Genomic DNA, 20,533 nt, shown 5'->3' with positions numbered 1-20,533 from the left:
CCCACCCACACACCCACCCACTCCCTTCCTGATTGACTGCAGACTATATAGTAAAACTTGAGTTCTGCTTAGCTATACCTTAACCAATCATTTTCCTGAAATTTAACTAACATGATTACGTAACCAATTATATCCCACCACCTTAATTAGTTTACACCCATCAAAATTAATTATACAGCAGATAGGAACAATCAATCACAGAACCAGACAGATATTATACAGACAAACAATAGCAAGTGGAAACCATAATGACAAAACAATACAGAAGTGAGGATTTCATATCCCAGCTATTGATAAGTGAGTTCTTGCCAGACAGGATGCTATCAAACTAAGTTTCCATCTATATTTTCTAGGCACTTCCCTTTCTCTGGAGGTGACAGGCATTATCAGGACAGGATTGTATTCCTAACAGCCCAATAGCACCTTATTTCAATGCGACTAGTTTGGAATGTGAGGATGTGACCGGTCGCTTCCCAGCTTATGGCTGTCTCTGCTGCTTAGCCAAAGGCCTTAGCCTAAGCACAGGGCCTCAGACTGTCACAGTAAGAGAAGGACCTTACACTGGCAGACAGTGATTTTGATTCTTTCTTTTATACCTCTAGAACTAGCCAAGTGATAAGAATACACCTAAATTCTTAAAGTACAGGCCTTTGCAGACAGGCCTGAATATCTATATCCTAACATCCCTAGCCTCTGTTTTCCAGAAGCTGGGAATGGGGGACAGGGAATGGATCACTTGATGATTACCTGTTCTGTTCATTCCCTCTGGTGCACCTGGCATTGGCCACTGTCGGAAGACAGGATACTGGGCTAGATGGACCTTGGGCCCTACTGGGTCAGACCATTCTTATTCCAGATACAAAGTACACTGAAATCAACTGAAGCCTTACCACTGACTTCAATGGCCTTTGGATCTCACCCCTATTCACTAGTGTTTATTCTCCTACTTAAAAATTACTAAAGCCATCCTAGCAGAAACAATACTATATGGCTTAGTTGATCAATCACATGCTACATATACTACATAGTAAATACTAGGCGGTGAAAAGTTTTGGAGAATCCACAGGCTGAAATTTGCTTACATAAACTGCTAGACACTACAGTAAAACAAAACAAACAACAATAACTGAATAAATATTTCTGAATACAGGATTGTTTTGATCACAATCCACAGATACAAAAGGCCGAGATTTATCATGCATTTTGTTAGTAACAGAATTTGACCAGCTCTACAAGATAAATTGGTATTTGAAGCAACACACATTAAAAACGAGGGGAACAAGATTTTTACTCAAAAACTGAAGTACAACTGCTCGACAAATGTATGTTCAGCACCTAATGTCCCATCTGCAGCGTAATTTCTACCATACTGGGAAACCCGGTTACAATACAGTAATGTCCCGATAGAATTAAAAACAGATTTCTGTCTTGTAGCACAGATAAAAGCAAACCATAATTTAAAATTTGTTCTCCAACAGTACTGCAGCTTTGCAAAAAAATTCTAAGAATGTGTCATGATTCAGAACTGGTCTTGAATTAACAGTGAAATCCAGTGGATAAAGTTGAATCAACTATGCTGTATAACTGATTTTTGCATGTTCTGAGAAACTGACTGGAAAAGAAAAGATGGGCAGAAAGCTATGTGAAGAAGGGGAGGAGGGGTGGTCCAGAAGATGTTCAAGGTAACAAACAGCATTTAAATTCGAACTGTGATAAAAAGGATTCTAGCTGAACACCAACAAAGTAAAGATCATTCATGTCAAAGAATAAAAGCCATTTGTTATCAAGTAGTTTGAATCTCTTAAGTCTTATTAAGCATGCCACCATTTCCAAGACATCAATATTACAAAACGCACACATGCTTCATCTCTGCAGCACTAGTTTTTTTAGTCACAAAGGAGGCCCAAAGAAGCCAATGTCTTTGGTAGTCAATAAAATCCAGAGACTTTGGAATTGCTGCAGAACGAGTAGGAATTTTATTGGAAGATGAAAGAAATCCTGGAACACACCTCCCAGCAGAAGCCTTTAACAACAGATCATTCTCACAGCATATGTAGTTGGCATGACTTCTGGACCCTCATAGCATCAGCAAGCATCATCGTCTTACACATTCTGATGTAACCAATGGAGTTGGAACAGTATTTTCTGATGCATCAGTTTATGACAGAGGCTCATGATTCTTTTAAAAACATTAAGGTCAATCCTAGACTATAGTCCATTTAAGACTGTAAACTGGAGATATCTATCAAATATGGGTTTCAGAGTAGCAGCCGTGTTAGTCTGTATTCGCAAAAAGAAAAGGAGTACCAGTGGCACCTTAGAGACTAACCAATTTATTTGAGCATAAGCTTTCGTGAGCTACAGCTTGATTATCACTACAAAAGGTTCCCTCCCGCCCCCGCTCTCCCGCTGGTAATAGTTCATCTTAAGTGATCACTCTCCTTACAGTGTGCATGATAAACACCCATTTTTTCATGTTCTGTGTGTATATGAATCTCCTCACTGTATTTTCCACTGAATGCATCCGATGAAGTGAGCTGTATCTCACAAAAGCTAATGCTCAAATAAATTGGTTAGTCTCTAAAGAGCCACTAGTACTCCTTTTCTTTCTATCAAATATGGGGTTTTTTAATGCTGTAGACTAACCTCTGTAGTATTCATAATGAATAAGTAAATAGCAGAGGGAGGTCTCCCTATTGAACTAAATCCCTCAAGGAAGATAAGAAAGAAGAAATCTCTCTGGTTCCAAGTGCATATGAGACAAAGATGTTAGTAAATAGATGCTACAATTGCAGCTTTTGTCCACTAAACAATGAGGCAAGATCTTAAAACCTATAGGAAAGTGTGATGGTACATCTGTTCATCCCATTCCTTCTACCTAATGCTTTCACCACATGAGGAAGTCTGGACTGCCTCAAAGAACAACCCTGGCACATTGCATAGGAGTGAAACTTTAAGACCCTGTGTAGATTTGCTTCAGTCTTCCTGGTGGCATAGATGCCAGGGCAGGATTATGAGGTGGCAGTAACATGCAGACACCAGAACACATGGCAGAGAGAAAGATCTAGTAAGTTGCCATTCTATAAATACCCATGCAGGAATCTTTGTTGGAGATGAAAATATTATCTATTATATTAGTTGCTCTTCATTGTTAGCTCGCACTAAGGGTACATCTCGCCACAGATTTTGTCTAAAAACTTGTGGAAGAGGAATGCTACAGGCCTAAGAGGAGTAAGAGTTCAAAATGCCTTGTCCTTGGCGTGGTGGGTGTCCTGAAGTAAGGCCATAGTGAGGTTTTGTTTTTTGTTTTTTTTAAAGTTTAGTTTAATATTTTCCCCTCCATTTGATGGTATTGTTAATGCCCTGCACATTTCGTGAGGAAAGTTTAAATAGATTAATGATCACTAATCTATTTAAACTCTCCTCATGGAATGTGCATTAAGAATACCATCAAGGCTGTTGTGTTTTGGCAAATGTCCAATACATGAATGTCACTTAGAAATGCTGTCAACGTCACCTGGGCTCTCGATCAATGAGCTCACACCCTGTGAGGAGGCATAGCCTGGGATACTTCATATTCAAAAGTGATATAAGAAATTATCCACCTGGAGATCTGCAAAGAGACCGCTTTATCCTTCATTCAGTCTGCATATGAAACAAACAAATGAAATGAGAAGCAGAAAGGTTTGGTTCTATCCAGATGAAAAGCTAAGTGTTGCCTGACATCTAACACGTGAACGCGTTGTTCTTCAGGGGTTGAATGCGGCTTAGAGAAGAACACTAGTAAATATATAGCTTGGTTCAAGCAGAACTGGGAAACCACTCTATTAAAATTTAGGGTACAGGCATAGCTTTACTTTGTCTTTAAAAAATTGCACATAAGGAGGGCTCCACCATCAAAGCCTGCAACTCACCAACCCTCCTTGCAGTTGTTATTGCCAAAGGAAGGCAGTTTTCTGGCCCAGAAGGGAGAAAGAAGAAGTTGCCAGAGGCTCAAAGGGAGGTCCAACAAGAGATGCTAAGACAGTATCACGGTCCCACAAAAGAACCAGCTCTTTAACTGGAACGTGGAGACAAGTAACTCCTTTCAAGAACGTCACTGCCATGGAGTTTGAAAACACCAAACTTCCCAGGGATGGGAGGATGAAATTCGAAAATCATCACCGGGTGGACTCCCAATGAACCAAGTGCAAGACCAGAAGACTGAAAGTGTAACAAGTACGCCAAGATGTCCTGGATAAAAACTAGCTCTGGCTGGACTGCCCGGGCTAGCAACAATATTGGGAACTGTTTTGACTCTGCCAAATAGGCTGCTCTGGTAGAAGGCTTCCTACTATTAAGCAAGATTTGCTGGACCACCTCCAAACATCATTCCTGTTCCTCATCTAATTGTGCAGCATCCACACCATGACATGGAGAGCTGACCGCTGGATGCAAAACCTTACCGAGATGCTGAATCAGAAGGTCAGGAGGAAGAGGAAGGGATATGGGAGGCCAAACTGATAAAGCAAGGAGGTCGAAGAACCAACACTGTCTTGGCCACACTGGAGCAATGAGAGGGAGCTTGGCACAGTCCAATTTCAGCTTGAGAATGACCCTGCAGGTTGATCAAAATTGGAGAAAAAGTGCAAATTCCCAGATCAGGTAAAAATCAGTCAAGGAGCTCGGCCTGAGACCCCTGAGAAAAAAAAACAGCCACCATTTCTTGTTGTCTCTCATGGCAAACAGGTTGATCATTAGGATGCCCCGATCTGCAAAAATGGACTTCAGGATGCTGGGCTTAAGGAACTATTTGTGATTCAGAGAGAAATTTCTGTTAAGGTGATCTGCCAGGTGATTCTGGATCCCAGGTAAATGATTGGCCATAGGGATAAATGTTTTCCTTGATGCAAAACTGCCAGAGCCTGATCAGTTTCTGACACAGCACATTGGAGTGTGCTCCCCTGTCTGTTCACATAATACATCATGGTGATACTATCCGTGAGCATGAGAACAGCTGAATCCCTAATGTGATCTTGAAAGGTCTGGCTGTCCAGAACACGATTCAAAACGGGCTTTGCTGGATGCCAGGGGAGGAATGCTTATCCTCAAGAGCCTTATCAGGTTGGATCTGGATTGTTGTCATAACCTTTTTACACGTGGCCTCAACCTTCTCAAAGGGGAGGTGAAATGTCAATTTTTTTCCAAGTCTTGCTCAGATTCAGAGTCTAAAAGCTCACCTTCCTCAGGAGGAGTCAAAGGACTAGCACCTTCCGGATTTTTTGTCCTCAGTCCCTGTCCCCACCCCCACCCCCTTTTTATTCTTTTTGACTTTTGGGTGTACATAGTGGACGTTACTGCCCTGCTATGATCAGAGCACAGTTTTTTGCAGTTTGCCTTGTGCATAGCCCAGACCCCTCTAGAAACTTCTCTCTGAGTCCCGCCCGTTCAGGGTCCCATTCCCTCTGAGCAAGGTGGGAGGTCTCATTTTCAGAGTTCCCTCACTCAAGCTGTGATGGGGAGGGGAGATGAATATAAGCCCTGCTTCTCTTCCCAAGGCACTCAACACTGGGGGTGGGGTGGGGGTGGGTGGGAGGGAGAGTACCAGTAGCTCCACAGGGGTCTTGTCTTGGCAGCCCTTTGTCACCTCAGGACTTCCCCTTAGATCTTTTGGATGAAGTACCCTTCCTCTGTATAATCTCTCTCTGGCTCAGCTCAGGCTTTTCTGTGGTGAAGTCATGGTTACTTGGAGGGTAGCTGGAGCCCTAACATACCTATCTTACTCAGAGCTCATGCCTTAGCAGCACTAGAGTCATCTGGCTGGGAGACGGCTAGGCATAATTCCCTCCCTGCTGAGCCATGGAAAGCTCCCTAATATATGGAATATCTTTTGGACTTCGCCCAGTGCTTGTGAGACTGCTCTGTAATGCCTGAAAGGGGAAAGAGCAGCTCAGCAGACAAGTGCTCAAGCATAGGCTCCAGGTGGCTGTGGCCATGACATGACATAAACCCCGAACCAGGAACAAGGAAGGAGGCTTGGAACAAATGAAAGCTCAATACTGCCTGAAAATAGCTTTAAAAAATAAAGGCAAAAGAAAAGGATGGGAGCAAATCAGCCACCAACTGATTGCTGCCACAGAGGCAGTAGCTCTAGCAGCAAGCAGAATGAGGCACGGCCAGTACACGCTGTGCCACAGATTTGAACCGCCTCTGGAAACTCCAGCGTGGTAAGGAGCAATCCAGATGTAACAGAATTGTGTTTGGGTTTTTTTTTTTTTTCCTATAAACAGCAGCAAAATTGTTCCAAATGGTAAAATGTAATAGATTTCCTGGAGAAGTGCACATCGTTTTAATACATAAAACTCTTTCCTTCTAGTGGATCTCTGCTTTTGATCTATTAAAAAATGCTATGTCCTGTTTACAGAAGCAAATGTAAAGAGAAACCCTTAGTGTGTATTTTAAAAAACTGCAACACACAAAATGGCTATATTCAAAATTCATCGCTTTGAAATGATATTTCTCTATTTTATTTACCCATATACCTACTTTTCTACTTCGTAAGACATTTACCCTTACTTTGTTTGTCAATGCTGTACTAGCATAAAAATACAATAATTTAATGCTGCGCACAAAGGATTCAGTTTATGTAAGTGATAAAAAATGCTAGTGAATGGCTTTTAATTACATCTACAAATTCAGCTCATTCTTTCTGCCCTGAGGTGCAACTGTAATAAAGCCTTATTTCTGTTTTCCTGCATTATTTTCAAGGAAAGCAGGGGTAAAATGTGTGATGCTATAACCAAAAAGAATTAAGTATAAAATGAGATGGCAGTTTCAATGGGGAAATTATTAATTTATGTATTTTTGATTTAGTTTCTGCTCCTCCTGTTCACAAACTGAAAACCACTAGACAACCTCAGAGGCCCTTTCCAACCTTATCATTTACAATCCTATGGATTACAAAAAAATACTATTATCTTACCATTTTTTTTTTGCCCTGTACTATTCAGTTTTCATCGAGCTACTTCCACTCACCGGTAGAATTTTTAAATTAAATATAAATTAAATAATTTTTTAAATTTTATTTTGAAAATCGCAGTTTTCTTCCACAAGAAAAAAAAAAACAGTTACATACCTTTTGTAACTGTTGTTCAAAATGTACTGCACATGTCCATTCCACTCTGGGTGTGTACAGCCACTGGAAGATTTTCCCTCAATGATACCCATCAGGACAGCTTGAGCGCCTTCTTCTGCCATGTGCCACTATTGCGGATATAAAGCACCCAACCGACCCCACACCCCCTCAGTTCTTTCTTTCCAAAAACGCAGATATAGAGGGGCAGGAGGGCCGTTAATGAAATGGACATGTGCAACACATATCGAAGAACAGTTACAAAAGATTAATAATCATTTTTTCTTCTTTGAGTGTACATGTGCATTGCCTCTTAGTGACTCCAAAGCAGTAATATACAAGGAAGGATAGGAATTTTTGTACATAGAGACCCTGGTACAGTTCAACCAAATTTTGCATCTTCCTTTAGTAATGGGTAATGATGTAATGGGAGGAGAAGGTGTGCACCAATGACCCAGTTGTTACTTTACAAATGTCCTGGATAGGAATTTGTGCTAAGAACGCTGCAGAGGATGCTTGCGAATTCATGGAATGAGCAGTCAGGTTACTTGGTGATGAAACACCTGTCTGTTCCAAACAATGATGGATACACGAAGTTATCCAACATGAGATTCTCCATGAGGAGATTGGGAGACCTTTCATCCTGTCCACTCTAGCCACCAACTGTTAGACTGCCAAAATGATTTAGTCCTCTCTATGTAGAATGATAGAGCTTCTAAGACTAACATCCAATGAATATAGTCGTTGTTCATTCCTATTTCCTCCTTTACTTGTGCTGTGGTTTTAGGTAAAACACAGGTAAGTAAATTGCTTGACTACTATGAAAATCTGAAACTACTTTAGGGAGGAAACTCGGATAAGGACATACGTACACATTAGCTTTAAAGAAGACTTCTGGCAGAAGTGATTTCAGTTAGGAAAACCACTTTCCAAAAGAGGTATAGTAAGACGCACGCTGCTGAAGGCTAAGATGGTGGTCCCATACATTTAGACAAGGCCAGGTTCGAGTCTCACATGTGCAATCACTCTGTAGATCTAGCTGCACCTCCCACTGCTTCTGTTGATTCCCTAGGTGCTGATGAGGACCACCAGGACCTGCTTAACCACCCCCTGGAACTGAAGTGGAAATTCTGGTGACCAGCCCTGCCCCACTGTATACCAACTTGGAGGGTATACTCTGTATACTGTCCTTCAATAAACAGGGCTTGCATATATTTAGGTTTCATCATCTAATTGTCCAAACTTAAAAGTCCCAATTAACACAAACAAAATCTTTCCTCCTTCACTGGGGCTATTCCTCAGTCTTTCTTCAGGGCTTAGCCTGCAGCCCCTCCCATCCGCTGGGCTCAATACCCTTGCAATAGGCTTGTACATCCTCCTTCCCTAGGGTTGGTAGGGGAATCCAATCCCACCCTTTACTCTGGATTCTGACCAGGGCCCTGTACTGAACAAATAGGTGTGCTCCTTTACTTGTGCTGTGGTTTTCCCTGAGCCACTTTCTACCCAGCCTTTTCAGTTCCTCTTGGGGTCTCTGTCTCTTCCCTCATTAGTCAGTTCTCTCCCAGGCCTCCCTGCCCAGAGTGATTTCTTCACTGCTCTGAGCTTGTCTTAGCCCCGCCCCAAGGTCCCCAGCTCACAGCACAAGCCGTCCTGTTATGCAGGTCACATCTGTCTAGTTTCCTAAATCTGGATTTAGGTGCCTAACTGTAGCATTCATGCAGGGTTCATGCACTTGGCAACATTCAGGACACACCCGGAGTGTTGTGTAGGAGCAGTGCACACACGGCTCCTCTCAAGGGCATGAACCTTGGAATCTCGTCCAGATGACATGAACCGTGGGAAGCCTCCCAGGACTGGGCTCAAGGCCCGAGAGCAAGGAATGCGGTAGATAAATATTGGTAAATAAGAATATTAAACAAAGCCAGTGTATTCCTTTTATCTGTTGGAGTATGTAATGTGCGGGGGGAGAGAAAAAATAAAAGAGAGGGTGGAAAGCTGACAGGAGAACAGCCCGTTGGCAGACCAGCCTGCTTGCTTGCTTAAAGCCTTGTTCTGTCTTGTATTTGAACTGCAACACCTAACTAAGCATATAAATTTGAAAATTTGGTTTAAATTTATTAGAATACAGTGGTTTTCAACATTTTTTCATTTGCAGAACCCTAAAAAATTCCAAAATGAAGGTGCAGAGCCTTTAGAAATCCTAGACAGTCTGGACCCCCAGGGGACTATGGGCCACAGGTTGAAAACCGCTGGATATATTATATATCAAGAAAAGCAAGTCTAGGGTTTGCACCCTAGACTGCCATGTGGATGTGCAAGTACCAGTCTTGGTCCCATGATCCTCAGGTTGACATATGGTGAGAGTACAACTCTATACACTGCCACTGGGAATGAATGAATGGAAGTGAGTAACAGAACAGCAACCCCTTTGGTCAACTAAGAACTGGCAATGGAGGACAAAAGTATGGGAGATTACATTAAATTGGCCCAGTAGAGGGAGGATTGGGATTTAAACCAACAGGAAAATTTAAACACATCTGTACAGTTCTGAAAGGGATGCTGAGAAGCCATGGGGAAAGTATACATAAAAGAAAAGAAAGGGAATTTGCAACAATATAATTCAGAACTAAATTCCAATCAGATCATCTTAAAATGAGAGCCCTAAATGATCTAGGTTGGGGCTACCAGAGAGATTGCCTCTCTCCATACTGCCACAGCTGAGATCAGCAGTGATGCTCAAGCTGCATCACCCTTGCCATACTGGAGAGCAGGCTGTACACAGAGTGCTCTCTAAGTGGTCCAAGATTTTGGAATATGCTCTGCATTTGGATCTGAAATACCCCAAACTTAGTAAATCTGAGGGCATGCTTCAAAAGCCATTTATTTGATAGGGTTTTACGGGGAAAGCTGAGAGTATTTTGCTAACAGCAATGGTACAATGTAAAGGAGCTTTTCTGTTGCTTTTATTTACTGGCTGGCTGAGTTCATTCGTTAACATTTATGGTTGTTTAATCCTGCTGGCAGGCTGAGTTTGTTATTTAACATGAGTTTTTAAAGCTGCAGGGTGGTCATTATATTGTGAGAATAATTGTCAGGTACCTAGAATTTTCTGTATGGGTTTTTATTTGGCTTTGTTTTGTTTTTGTGATTGTTTAAATCTAATAAAAGAAATAAATTACATGTATGTATTCAGTTTGAGTTGTTTTGTTTTTTAATAAAAAAGTCTAGCAGCTCTAAGAAAACTTCTGAAATAGTCTCAATTTGGATTAATGTAAAAACACAAATTATGGAAGGTACAAGTTATTCTATGCATACATCCTATAGAGCACAAATATATACTTATTAATTACTCAAAGAAGTGGATGGGGCATATTGAACTCAGTTCAGCAAAAGCCCTTCTAATACGACAGTTAGGAAAATTAGCCACATGACAGCACAATGTCTAGGTAATAATGACGACAGCTCTGTAGTGCACTTCATGTAGTTCTTAAATAGACCTCATGAGGGTCAGCTGATCGGAAAATGCTTACAATCTCTGATATTTGGACTCAAAGGTGAGCCAAACTCCAGCACCCTTGAACTGCCCCCAGATTAACACAGCCACCATGCTTTGTTCCTCACTGTCTTGCATGTAATCCTCTATGAAAACTAATTCATGAGGCCACTTCTTTAAGAGAAATTTCAGAGGACAGAGAACAACCCATGCTGTGATACCACATGAAACTAGGCAGCTGACAATGGATAGCTTGAGGGGTTGTGGAGTTAAAAAAGTAAATATAATTAATGTACATAACTTGTTTGTATCCCTCTTCCCTACTATTCATATGTCACTTGATTTAGAGAAAAAATAATGCAATGGACCTAACAAAAAAATATGCATATCATCACCCTGACCACTTTGCTTGTGTTTTTTCTCCTACTTCCCTGCCCTTAATTTATTTTTTAATTATATATGTTTTGGGGGCAATGATTTTCTCTTACTATGTATTTTGTACAATGCCTAGCACAATGGGGCCCCAATCAAAGATGAAACCTTGTGCATTATCATAATACAAACAACAAATAAATAATGGGAACTATTAGGTGACATCTCCATATTTTGGAATCTATTTTCCCTGTGATATGTACAGCTCCCATTAACACTGATCATAGTTAGAATCTTCAGGAATGCAAAGCTCCCTTGGGCTTCCATGGAAGTTTTACACTTGTAAGAACTACTGTAGCAGGCCACAAACAAGCAAATCAGCATAAAGAATGGGGAACAATCCCCTTTAAATGTAAAAACTTATCTTATTACCACAGAATCTAAATTAAAGAGCATATTTAAACTTCTACAACTTTATTTAAAATGTAGAAGTTGACAATAAAACATAATCAGAAGTTTATTTTGCATCAGAGACTTAAGACTTGTTTAAATAGGGTTTAAAAGCATCGAAAATTATTGTACAATATCACTATAGTAATTTGAGGTTTTGTGGTTTAAAAAAAACCAAAAAAACAAAAAAAACCACATCTGCTCTTGAGTTTCATTAAGGAGGTAATCAGCTTGAAGTGATGCACCCAGCATTATATATGATGCATTTTGCCCCAGATAAGACGGTAAAGCTACTCAGCTTACAGGAGCTCAATGTAGAATTTTAAAGCAGAGAATATAGACCTTAACAGAATTTGATTTTGTGTGAAGCACCTAATTATGCTTCTGTACAGATGTTAAGTGACATGCAATATATTTAATAGCTATTTATTAATAGAAAATGAAAATGCTATATTGTAATCATTTAATTAAGAGGCAACATCTATAATCGTAAAACACACACCCACAAAAAATTAGTGCCTGTCAACTCTTTTTCCAAATAGCGCTACAACCTCAGAATTATTTGCAACAATTACTGATATTAAAATTCTAAATGTAAATGTAGAATTACTCATGTCACACCTAAATCCACATGCACACATGGATTTTATACAAGTAGTTGTATTTACCTGACATGTGAAAGACATGAGGTGAAAGTAAAGTCCTGGCCCTACTGAAGTTAATGGCAAAACTACAATTGACTTTAATAGATCCAGGATTTCACCCATGATGTTCGGTAGTCCTAACAAAAATGCAAGAGAAGCCAAATTTAAATGGTATTTCTGTTTCAGGGTGCAGTTCTCATTATTTGAATTTGGTGTATCTTCCAATTGTGACTTTTATTTCCATGGTCTTTCACAGACATGTTTTTTTCTAACAAAAAATTAATATCAAGGTTTCATAAGAACTTCAAAAATCACATTATGTTTTAAATAGAAACCTCAGAATTGGTGCACTAAAAATAGTATAAAGGGTGGCAGAGATATGAGCTAGTTAGAATCAATAAAAATCTGTGATTACAGAAAAAATTATAGGCTGAAAATTGTTCTACAAGGCATCAGGTAAGATACCAAATACACTTCTATCATTATAAGCAATTAGGTGGGATCTTTTTTAAAGTGTTCTTTGATATGAGATGTGCTATTTCCATGCATAAGCAATTCAAATATGGACGTTTTACATCTGAATTGCACTTCATCATCACTTCACTTATGTAAAAAAAAAAACAAAAAAAAAAACATTCTTTTATTTCTCTAATCCACAGTTAAATATTTTTTGAGTCCTACATTTTCTCTACAAACAAGTTTACTCTGAAGTAGACAAAAGAAAATAATCAAGTATATCATATTAAAAGTAAATATAAGCTTACCTAGCAGCGTACCAGAAATTCAGTAAACAGGAGGTTTAGGATTAGAGGCTAGGTGCAGGCCAAAAAGAAGCCAATAGTGATAATGCATTAGGTTTTATTTTGACTACACTTTTATCCCAAACAAATTAAAATATGCAATTAATCAAAGGAAATTGATAGGAAGTATGATTTCACATTATAAATATTAGCAAGGCAGATGAATCAAAACAAAAAACTTAAGAGAACATAGAACTTGTCATACCGAATCAGACTCACGATCCATCTAATCCACTTTCTTATTTCTCTGAGAATGGCCAGTACCGCATGCTTCAGAGAATGGTGCAAGAAACTCTACATTAGGCAAATGTGGGATAATGAGCCCCCCCCTTTAAAGGTCTCCTCCAAATTTTTAATACTTAGTGATTGGCTTAACACCTGAAACATAAGGTTTTATAACCCTTCAGAAATGCTATGCTAGCAGTAACTATTATAACTCTGGATCAGTGTTACTCAGACTGCGGTTCACAAGCCGCATGTGGCTCTTTAATGCGTCTCCTGCAGCTCTTTGGAGCACATGATATTAAAACACTGTGTGATTTAATTATTAACCAATATAAGTTATTAACCAATCGAGATGCTTTTACTATGTTATTAACAAATTGTAGTTGAAAAAATAATAATACTTGAGTCAGTCATTTTGCTGTGAGATGGATATAGATACAGACAGATATAAACTAAATATTTTCCCTGTCATACTGTTTAAATATGAATACATAGTACTATAGTAAATGAAACAAATTAAGACTAGGGCTGTCAAGCAATTAAAAAAATTAATTGTGATTAATCGTGCTATTGGTCATGTACACTTGGTATTCTGTGTTGTAATTGAAATTGATATATTTGAAAATGTAGAAAATCATCCAAAAATATTTAATAAATTTCAATTAGTTAACATGCGATTAATCGTGATTAATTTTTTTTTAATTGAGATTAATTTTTTTGAGTTAATCTCGTGAGTTAAGTGTGATTAATTGACAGCTCCAATTCAAACTACTATGGCTCTTTCGATCACACTGATCACTAATTTGGCTCCTGAACCACTGATGTCTAAGTATCACTGCTCTGGATATTCTCGTTATCCAGGTAAACCCCAAACCCTCTTTGAACCTTGCTAAATTTCTGGTTTCAATGACATCATGTAGCAATGAGTTTCACAATCTAATTTCACATGGGGTGAATAAGTAGTTCCTTGCTTCCGTTTAGAATATATCTTTTTAATTTCATCGAATGTCCCCTTCTTTTTGTGCTATGAGACAGGGAAAACAGAAATTCCAATCTACCTCCTGTATCTCTCTCACTTCCCCCTCTTCTGTCTCTTTTCTAAAGTAAAACAATCCCTTTATTTTCAATCTCTCTTCATATGAGAAGTTTTCCATATTCCTAATCAGTCTCATTGCTCTTCTCTGAATACCCTCTAATTCTTCAATATCCTTTTTAACATGGGATGGTCAATACTGCACACAGTATTCCAGATGAGGCCATGCCATTGATTTATATAATAGCATTATATCTTTTTCTATATTATTCTCCATCCAGTTCCTTACACATACTAACATTGTTTTTTTGACCACAGCTACATATTTTGCTGAGGCTTTTCACTGAGTGTCTAAAATGATGTCCAGATCCCTTTCCTGAGTTTATACAACAATGTAAACACCTATAAAAGTTCACTAAAGCATCTATTAGAAAGGAAAGGGGAATAAAATGTCAGACAAATAGATACCAGAAAGTTTTAAATTTGACAAGTCATATCCAAAACCAAAAATAAAGTACTGTTCGCACTCAAAGTATGGAATTCTCAATCATACGCACCTCATCGTACATGATGTCTTTCTTTTCTTAGAAGAGCTACATTACTATCTGAGCTAATAAGAAAGACCTTGGCATTGCAGGAATCTAAGAACACACTTTTTTTATTATTATTATTAATTAAGCTTAATTTTGCTCAGAAAGCACCATACAAGTTTGAAATATTAAAGATAAAATTGTAGTTTGCAAGCCAAGAATACTCTTTGATCTTAAGTACCACTGAAGATATCACATCCGATGAAGTGAGCTGTAGCTCATGAAAGCTTATGCTCAAATACATTTGTTAGTCTCTAAGGTGCCACAAGTACTCCTTTTCTTTTTACTGAAGATATCAGGGAATAAACACACTTCTGTAGTCTAAAGGAAGAAATTCCAAGCCCTGCACCTGGTTTGACCAGCTGGGCAGATGCCTGGGAGTGGGTAAAAAGATATTACATACACACAGCCCTACAGAGTGGTTGTGGAATTGCTACGTGGAAATAGCTTTGGCCAAAGAGCTTTTATGTTACCCATCTTCATGAAGGAGGAGGGAAAGAACAAGAGGAAACTTGCTGTGGTTATCCATGCCCTATCCCCTAATTGCTGTGCACAGGGAGTTCACTCTGAGTGAGGCATGCAACCTCCACTCCTCCTCCAGATCATATTCCTAATTTTCCCTGTTGTATGACAAAGTCAAGGTCAAAATTACATTTACGATGGAGGCAGAAGATGGTTTCACAACAGAGGATTTAACAGAAATACAAGTTATGTTCAGAATGTTGAATGAAGGATCAAATACACAGAATATAGTCTTTTACAGATACCACTTCATCCTTGAGAAATTCATGTATTCTGTCACTGAAATAGAGGATCCTAACTATATAGTTCTTCTTCACCCACAAAATAATGGTGTCGCACAAAATAATATACAAGAAACCACTAAATCATCACCCTCATAAAAAGACACCAACTTATTTGGGACTCTGGCAAGGGACCATACTAGACAACACCAGCCATGCCATTTTAATGGAGAAGATGTATCATTTTGCTGATTGACAGAAATGCAATGAATGTAATGTGCTCCCTAGCAACAGTTCTAATTAAGTAAGTGTGCCTTTTATGAAGGTTTCACAGTAGCAGCCCTGTTAGTCTGTATCCACAAAAAGAAAAGGAGTACTTGTGGCACCTTCGAGACTAACAAATTTATTTGAGCATAAGCTTTCGTGAGCTACAGCTCACTTCATCGGATGCTTATAATCAATGTGTTAGTCAAATAAATGTGTTAGTCGCTAAGGTGCCACAAGTACTCCTTTCCTTTTATGAAGGTGAATTCAGCTTTGACCATGTAATTAATCAAACAAAATTATAAAAATGTACCTAAAGCTCCATTCAGTAGTATAACTTTCTGAGCACAGTAGCTAAATAATTTTCAAGTTCTCCATTGCACTTGTTGGGCTTTGACTTAGTACTTTTTAGAGCCCCATTTGTTTGGATTGACGGAACTGTATGTGCAGAAACAAGAGTATATAGATTTCCAGTTTATTTACTCTTGGAAAGACTTTTTCTGGACCAATCCATGAGCCACTGTCAGAGGAGACTCATTCTGGGTAGGAGAATTTTGGCCTTTTGATTGATATGTCTGCCTGCCATTTATCCAAGGCCAGTTAATAAGAAAACTCCATTATTCCAGATTGTTGGAGGTGTATTGCAGAAACTAATTTTACAGGTAGGAAATTCATTTTTCTGAGACACTTGGTTAGTAAAGTGAAATCCCCTCTATTAGCACAAACCCCAGTGGAAACAATAATATTAAGTGGCTATCCTGAATGTGCTGCAAAGATAGGTTTCAGAATGGTAGCTGTGTTAGTCTGTATCAGCAAAAACAATGAGGAGTCCTTATGGCACCTTAGAGACTAACAAATTTATTTGGGCATAAGCTTTCGTGGGCTAGAACCCACTTCATCAGATGCATGGAGTGGAAAATACAAGAGCAGGTATAAATGCATGAAAAGGTGGGAGTGTGACCTCACACCTGGTAAGGCAACTTCCATCTTTTCAAAATTAACCGGAAGAAGTGCAGTGATTTCAGGGACAAGAACATCTACTTGTTCTGAATACGAATATTTGATAGCATTCAAATATTAGCATATATCAGCACACTAAAGACATAAGTGCAATATATAGTTCCATAGTAAACCTCTGCCTAGTCTGTTTTCAATTTAAGATTCAAATCGAATGAGAACCTATTTTTTCTTATATTTCTTTTTTGTGTTTGAGTGACCTCTGGTGGATGTCTGTACAGCAAAAACAAAATTGTTCTCTGCAGGTCGCCTTGAATACTAAACTTTGCAAGCTTTTATCAAAAGGTACTGAACTCCTCAAACAAGAAGCAGAGGGACTTTGTGCACACAGAAATTTAGAAGGGTTGATTTTTTTTTCTCTCAACGTGTGCATGAGTGTAACGCTGGGAAATGTGCCAGTCTGAAGTCCTCTATTCACTGAACAACACACACACGAGCAGTTAAAGATTGAAAATACTATCCCACCCAGGGGAATCTACCTTATCCTGAAGAGACTATTTCTAATGGTAAGGAGATAGATTAAGTCTCTATGCCCATTCAGGGCTTGATCTTGCTCCTATTCAAACCAATGAAAAAGCCCATGTTGACTTTAACCACGTGGATTCAAGCCCTTAAGACCCTGGCCTCTCAGCTAAGATGGTCAAAACAAGTACTAACCAGGGCCACCAGCGTTAGGTTTTGTGATGTGGATAATCATTCTCTAGGAACTGGACTGAGACCAGTCACTTCACATTAGGTGTAGTTTAGATCCCCCAAGATGTTCTGACTGGCTGCAGCCTGTTGTGACACCCCAGCATGCAACTTGCTTCATCAAGACAGCTATCTCAGAGTTCTAACTGAAGTATTAACTGGCTCATAAGGAGACAAGTAAGGGGCATTATTTTTTTAATACAATTTAGAGTACAATTTTGAAAGGGATTATTTTTAATATCTCAAAGGCATAGAATCATCAAACATCTCAAAACTGTGCCTTACACTTTCGAAAACATCACAACCCCAGCATGAGTTTGTGGTTACAGGTCAACCACAGAGCCGTGCTAGTACGTGCACTCAGCTCACATGGTATCAGTGCAGGAGCTAGCCAATGTCAGTTTGAGGAAAATAAACCAAAAAGTCACAGTATTAAAAAATATATTTTAAAAAGTTACTGGTATTTATGTTCTTTGAAGTCAGACTGTCCAGCTCTGACACTGCTGTGATGACTCAATAGGCACCAATTAGAGCTCTGCAGGTCTAACGATCTCTGACAGCTCCCTCCTACTCTTCCTCTCCTGAGCCAACCATACTCTGGAAAGTCAACCAGTTCTTTGTACAGTTTAAAATTATTTTAAAATGTATATATTTACAGATTACTTTGAAGACATCAAAATGTTTGCATTGGATTCTGCTAGGATGGTCTCACAATATGTTTATTAAAGCTGAACAATACTTTTAATCTATGGGTGATTGAAAATAAAATTCTTCTTTGGGAAAAAACTTATTTAGAATAATTATCATTAGGGCTAAAGTAGCAAACATATATACAAGCTGGAGATGAATGTTCATGAAAGACATTTTCCCAGCTAGTCTACCAGAAATATTAAAAATAATCTGATCCACATACCAGATGGCTCTGGAAATGACAATAGCTCTTCAGTTTGAACATGCCCCAGTTCAGTAGTTTGTCCGGGGTCCAATCGCTTAATGGTTGCTGTGTGGAATTCATCCATACTCTCAAATCTATGGGCTTTTTGAGTTTATATGGAAGATTACCAGAATGGGACACAGTCTGGGCAAAAAGCAGTATTAGCTCAGTGCAACAACTGCTCAATTTCTTCGTTTAAACTCACTTAATGGAAGTATGCTTCATGAGTGTTTGTTATTCCACACTTTCCATGGGATAACATATCTGCTATACTAATTTGATGGGAAATGGCTGGCCAATATTTAATAATATTCTACTGGATGTAAAGATTTCCTAGGCAAATACCTGAAAACAAAAACTGTATGTGTATCTTGGAACTATCCTTTAATGTCTCGCTTCATTAAAATAATAACAGGAAACATTGCCACATCTGAGAGAAAGACGTTAAAGGTGACACTGACATTGCAACCTGGAATTCAGGTAGGATGCAGCTGGTAACAGTGTAAGCTTCTGAAGTAATCTAGAGTCTTTCCCCTATTTCTGATGTGTGATTTTAAAATATATTGCCAGGAATTGTGGAATAAGATTCCAGATTATCCAGTAGAATTCTCATCTTTCTCAGAAGATGAACACACGTCACAAAATGCTATATCAAGATAATTATTATAATTATAGATAATAATGAAATGATTATGCACAATGTTCTGTATGGTGCATCCAGAAGAAGGCACCTGGAATAAAAAAAATAAACTATGAAAACTGTAGTGCTACATATGTAGTTAGCTATTGATTAACCAACGACTGCGTGTGCCTAAAGTACTAAAACTCTCTCCTAAAGCCAGATCCGTATACAGAGGATGTGTATTTGTGTTAGGAGAAATTTTAGCAGCTGTGCTGTTCATGTGCTGATGTCCACTGAATATAGGAGCTATGCATGAAAATCTCTTCAGTTGTTAATTTCACTGTTTTGTAGAAATCTCATCAACCTTAAACACTTTAGATAAACATGAATGATTGGCTGCCACCAAGTTCAGGAGTTTTGTGTACATGTGCCATATGCAAATAGTAAAATTAAAATGAAATGTGATTAAGTCATGTCAGCTAACCATCAGTATGTGAAAATTTATAAAAGATTCAAGTGGTATGGAATAAAAACATTTGTTTGTTCTCCGTACTAAATAATTTTCCCCTGCAATATTATGTTCTAGAATGGGTGGTGGAATGTCAAACTGAGTCCCATTCCTACATCCTTTTTCCAGAATTTAGTTATCAAATTTATTTTGCTTTCTTTAAAACAATAGTAATAATAATTACCTTTGAGGATAACTGACTATACAGAAATCCATCATATATTTTTACATTATTCCAAAATTCAGTAAAGAAGTGTTGTGATAGCCTAGCAACAAATACCTGCAAAACTGAGTTTCTGAAAAAGGCTGTAAATATTGCAGTTCTGCCAAAATATATTTGGAACAACCACAAGAATAGCATAAATATATTACAACATGGATGTGTACGTTTAGCTGATAGGATGCACTGTATGCCCATTTTCACATTTGGGGGGAAATAAAGCAGAGTTCAACAAAAGCTGTGAAAATTTCTGAGTTTGCGAATAAAAATATCGATAGTCTTCTGAATTTTTGGCAACTTAAATAATCAAAAGGTAACTTACTTCAGTAACAGGTACATTTTCTTTAAGTTCAGTTGTATGCAATGCTAGTAAAGCAATCACCCTGGCTATTTTGGCACGTCTGTGAATTAAATACATTTGTTAGCTTCATGAAAAAAATTAAAATTTGAAAAAGAAAAAAAAAAGATCAGACAAGTTCAAGATCCTACTTATTTATAACGGTGTATTGTACACAGTGAGTACAACAGAGGTGGGCAAACTGCGGTCCATGAGACTATCCTGCCTGGCCCCTGCCCTGCTGTCTTACCTCCCCCGCAGCCCCCAGCTCGCCATGTTGCCAGCGCTCTGGGTGGCAGGGCTGTGAGCTCCTGCCAGGCAGCGTGTCGGCATGGCTGGCTCCAGCTCTGAGTAGCATTGTAAGGGGGCGGGGAGGTTGGCTAAGGGGTAAGAGTCCCGGGGGGGCAGTCGGATAGGCGTGGGAGTCCTGGGTGGCCTGTCAAGGGACGGGGGGGCGTTGGATAGGGGGTGGGGTCAGGA

At 38.9% G+C, this 20,533-nt stretch overlaps 1 protein-coding gene across 3 annotated transcripts in view; it reads right to left on the bottom strand.

The window, feature by feature from the left end:
• The window catches only part of ULK4 (unc-51 like kinase 4), a 388,775-nt gene that overhangs the window by 319,114 nt on the left and 49,128 nt on the right, over positions 1–20,533 (bottom strand). For all 3 annotated transcript variants that reach the window (XM_073333132.1, XM_073333131.1, XM_073333133.1), the window contains exon 17: positions 20,039–20,117. In XM_073333132.1, coding sequence (XP_073189233.1) covers positions 20,039–20,117 — 79 coding nt within the window. The remainder of the gene's footprint in view (positions 1–20,038; positions 20,118–20,533) is intronic.

Source organism: Lepidochelys kempii, chromosome 2 (assembly GCF_965140285.1).
Source record: "Lepidochelys kempii isolate rLepKem1 chromosome 2, rLepKem1.hap1, whole genome shotgun sequence".
NCBI classification, from domain to species: domain Eukaryota; kingdom Metazoa; phylum Chordata; order Testudines; family Cheloniidae; genus Lepidochelys; species Lepidochelys kempii.
The sequence above is the reverse complement of the archived record's forward strand: the minus strand, read 5'-3'. Positions and strand labels throughout refer to the sequence as shown.